The sequence below is a fragment of the Arthroderma uncinatum genome (assembly GCF_011692745.1).
Source record: "Arthroderma uncinatum strain CBS 119779 chromosome Unknown scaffold3, whole genome shotgun sequence".
Lineage (NCBI taxonomy): Eukaryota > Fungi > Ascomycota > Eurotiomycetes > Onygenales > Arthrodermataceae > Arthroderma > Arthroderma uncinatum.
The window spans coordinates 1,654,418-1,658,344 of NW_022983865.1; the positions used below are offsets into that span (position 1 = coordinate 1,654,418).

Below are 3,927 nucleotides of genomic sequence, written 5' to 3' on the forward strand. Positions count from 1 at the left end.
GAAAATCAAGAAAAAGAATATAAAGTTGAAAAGATCCTAGACAAGAAAGTGATCAGTAGATAAACCTACTACTTGGTTAAATAGAAGGGATACAACTTTTTAGAAAACACTTACAAACTAGTATAATATCTTAAGAACTCGCCAGGACTAGTCAAAGACTTTTACTAGAAGGTTCAGAAGTAGGAGAAGACGCTTCGAGAAGTTGATTAATAGAAACGCTACTAGAGGATAGAGGATCGACAAGGAGTTCACCAGTAGTATTAAAATAAGTAGCTTTATTAGACAACTTAACCTAACGCCGATAGAGCTTAAGATTATAAGCTATTATAACTAAAAGCTTGTCTTAAGCCTTAGCGAGCTTTTCCTAGGCCTAATAGACTATTTAGATATTGCCAGCGACATCCATATTAGAATTGCCAAGATGATAAGGAAGCTAGGCCAATTCTTTAGCCCAAGGAGAGTTATCCACAAGACGGCCAACACAAGGACAATCCTTATAAACGCAAGAGGAACAACGTTTACTGTGGGAATCTATCATAACACAAGGCTAAAGAGACCAAAAATAGTTATCACAACAAGAGCGCGATAAGGAACTAGAACGATCAATAGCTACCGCCAGAATCATACGCTCGGTAGCCCAGTTACAGAGAAGATAGGAAGATTTCTTTATAACAGAACAAGGAGCCATGATAAAGGAAGAAAGAAGACTTACCTAATAAAAAGGAGGGAAACACACTTGCTACTTATATACTTATTAAGACGACTCGATGAGAAAGGAGGGGATGATGTTACAGACCACCTATGGCGCAGCCCCAGGATATACACTCATTGGACAACAAGATTCCGGGATAGAATAACTACACATCACGTGACCATAAGGACAGGTCCCAGATGCCAAGATCAGGGACGGGTCCCTATGGGACTGAACATAAAAGGTCCACGAAGGGACTGGGACATCAGGTCCATGATAGGATCTAAGAAGAATCAGGAGGAAGGGACCAGATATACTATATATATAAAGACACTTATTTCCTTAGGATTAAGAGTCTTATACTCGCGATTAAACTAGCTATAGTTTTACTATACTGCTTAATACAAAGCACCATTCTAGTTATCTTATATTATATTCACCAAATACCTCTTTGCCCATTGACGCAGGTTAACTTTGTCTTTACTATTTATAAGGACCTTTAGCCTTCATCCGACCCAGGCACTGACTAAAGCCATACTTAGAACTAAGGGATAGTCTCACTATAGTATTCTATCTCGCCCTAGTACCGAGCTGTCTCCTATAACAACTCACTTCTAACCCAAGCTTTCCCTAAAGACCTTCGTACCTTCTGTCTTACGGCAGGTGTGAACCTCTGATCACCTTTAGGTAATCAAGGAGCGCCGTCAGCTTGTGACAGGTCTGTAGCAACACATTATCAACAAACCGCCTGCGGGCAACTTCATAATACGAACAGAGGATGTCCTTTAACTCGCGAATGACACGGTCTGTGTTGTTTGTTCGATCTGTCTGTATAAGATCACGTACTCGAACCGCTTGCTCATTCTCTCCAAAACTTGCTGACGGAACTGAAATTGCCCTTTGCGCTATCGCGCTCTTGAAGCGTTCCTGGCGTCTTGGGGATGTTAGCTCGTGTCAGTGTTGGTAGAAAACAGCACCACATACCGCTTATGCAAATTGTCGCTGAAGTAGTCATTTAATATGGCTGGAGGGCTTGATCTCTTCGATGTTGAGCAGAAATACTACCTGGTCCCTCGCCTTGCGATACCTATCAAGTAGACCGTCCATAAGGACAGACACCAAGCCCGACTTAATTCGTTCATCAACACAGATCGCTTCAAGGAGGCAGAGAACGTATGAATGCGTCATGACCATAATATCGCTGATGTAGCCTAATGCTACTAAGTCCCACTTCTTGGACTGTTCTTTCATAATTGCTGGCAGAAGAGTTGACGCAAATGTTCCTAGTTCAAATCCACGGGAATCTTGATATAAGGTCTTCAACCAGTACGTGATACCTAAAGAAGGTGAGAGCAAGTATTCCTGGGGTTGTATAATATCCTCTAAGTCGTCTTTGTCGGTGGTTGTCCGAATGTTGACTTTCTTCTTGCGTTTGTCATCAAATATCTCGTCGTCCGAATCAGCATCTCGTTCATGGCCCCAGAACTCCATATTGCTGGAGAAGACATCGTTTCTTTGGGCGACTATAGTTGCTATTCTCAGTTCTTTATGCTTGTCGAAGAGATCATCTGCCCCATAATTAGCAGACATTGCGTGGGAAGTCACTCTTTCGTACTGCGTCGCCAAACCAACTAGGAATGCCCTCTGCTTCTCGGGAGTATCGCGTTCAGTGCCAAGCGCTTGAAGCATTCGGCGACTGACTTGCAAACGCTTGCTAATTTCAGCTTTAACCTAAGATAGTCAGAAACGCTTAGATGTAACAATGCATAGTTTCTCATCTATGTACCTTTGGAAACTCATGGCGAATCCGAGTGGTGATAACTTCCTGTAAGCGTGTACGTAAGGCACTGATGCCAACGCGTTCTTTTTCCAAAGTATTCCATGGCGACACATCACGGAAGAAACGCGTTTCCGATTGCCGGTCTGTATTTTGATCAAGCAAATCCTGCTGCCCCGGATTACGTACAACGCTCCATTGCACTCGGTTTCCTGGCTCTTTCCCGCTGATTAGGTCAACGACGGCGCTCTCCGCTCCCCTGTTATCGGAGCGCGCTAATGATCGGTACGATTGTGGCGTCTCTACGGGACACAACGGAACGGCAAATCAATGCCTATAAGCCCAAGATACAATAGCAAAGAGCGAAAATAGGCCTAATATCGATGAATGATGATGATAACTAGGGAAACAGGCCATATCTGGCCTCTATATATATGGGGGAAGGCGTAGCGTACGTACGAGCCGTAATCAAACAGATCTGCAGGGGGGGGCGTGGCGTTGGCCTGATACTGCCAAGACGCCGTACACACGAAGATTCTGACACCTGTCCACGAGATCGGGCTTAGTAATCACGCCAAGAGTTCTCTCGCCGTCTTGATCTAGCTCCCTGGCCATCTCAACAATTTCCTGGGTGGCGATATCAACATTCGCTGGCACGACCGTGAGCATAATAGACCTAGGGTTTCGCATGTAGCTATACACCATGTCACGGACCGTTTCGATATCATTTTTGGTCGTAACGCCCTCAGTCGTATTCTTGAATATCCCAGGGACGTCGATGACACTCAAGTGATCCTCATCTGGTCCAGATATTTCCAGCTGAAGAACATCGTTTAAGAAAGTCTTCTCGTCCGATTTCCCCCCAGGGCCTGACAACTCCATCACTTCATAGACCTACACAGCGTCAGTGCGGTACTTAGTTCTGTGGGAATTAGACTGACCTCCTTCATTATTTGACCGAACGAATACGCCGTCAAATCTTCCCACTCAGTCTTCCAAGCTTGACTTTTACGGCATGTTCCTTGTCTGAATTCACGTGAGGTCTGATAGAAATTAAGATGCGCTTTGTTTTTGCACGACGGAACGTGATCAGGGTTGCAAATCTGGTGCATAGACCGCTATCACGCGGAAATGGTAATTTCGTCAGTCCCTCTAGGACTGAGCTCTTGCCGCTTGACTGGTCGCTAACGACAACAATCTGCGGCAGGTCAACATATTCTCCAACTCCGCAGGCAAAAAGACTATCAATTTTGCCGAGCAAGGCTGGATCACCTAGCTTTTTGTAGTCGGTATTTTCGACCGTCATGATTGGCTCTTTGGTGTGGGTGGTACTTTGAATGTCAATTGAACTTTGCAATCAAAGCGAGAAACTGGTGTTATCGCGGTGGCTCTAACCGCATATAAAACGTTCCTAGATGCAGTTTCGCTACCCAAGAAATCATAAGGCTCCCGATCTATT

The 3,927-nt window shown here is 44.6% G+C and overlaps 1 protein-coding gene across 1 annotated transcript; it reads right to left on the reverse strand.

Annotated features, from left to right (window-relative positions):
• Positions 1–1,702: 1,702 nt before the first annotated feature.
• On the reverse strand, positions 1,703–3,418 carry GIQ15_04281 (dynamin family protein; the record flags this gene model as incomplete). The annotated part of the gene is made up of 4 exons (XM_033551698.1): positions 1,703–2,422; positions 2,478–2,639; positions 3,042–3,362; positions 3,410–3,418. 4 exons carry the CDS (start codon positions 3,416–3,418, stop codon positions 1,703–1,705), a joined length of 1,212 nt encoding a protein of 403 aa, XP_033405428.1.
• Positions 3,419–3,927: the final 509 nt, after the last annotated feature.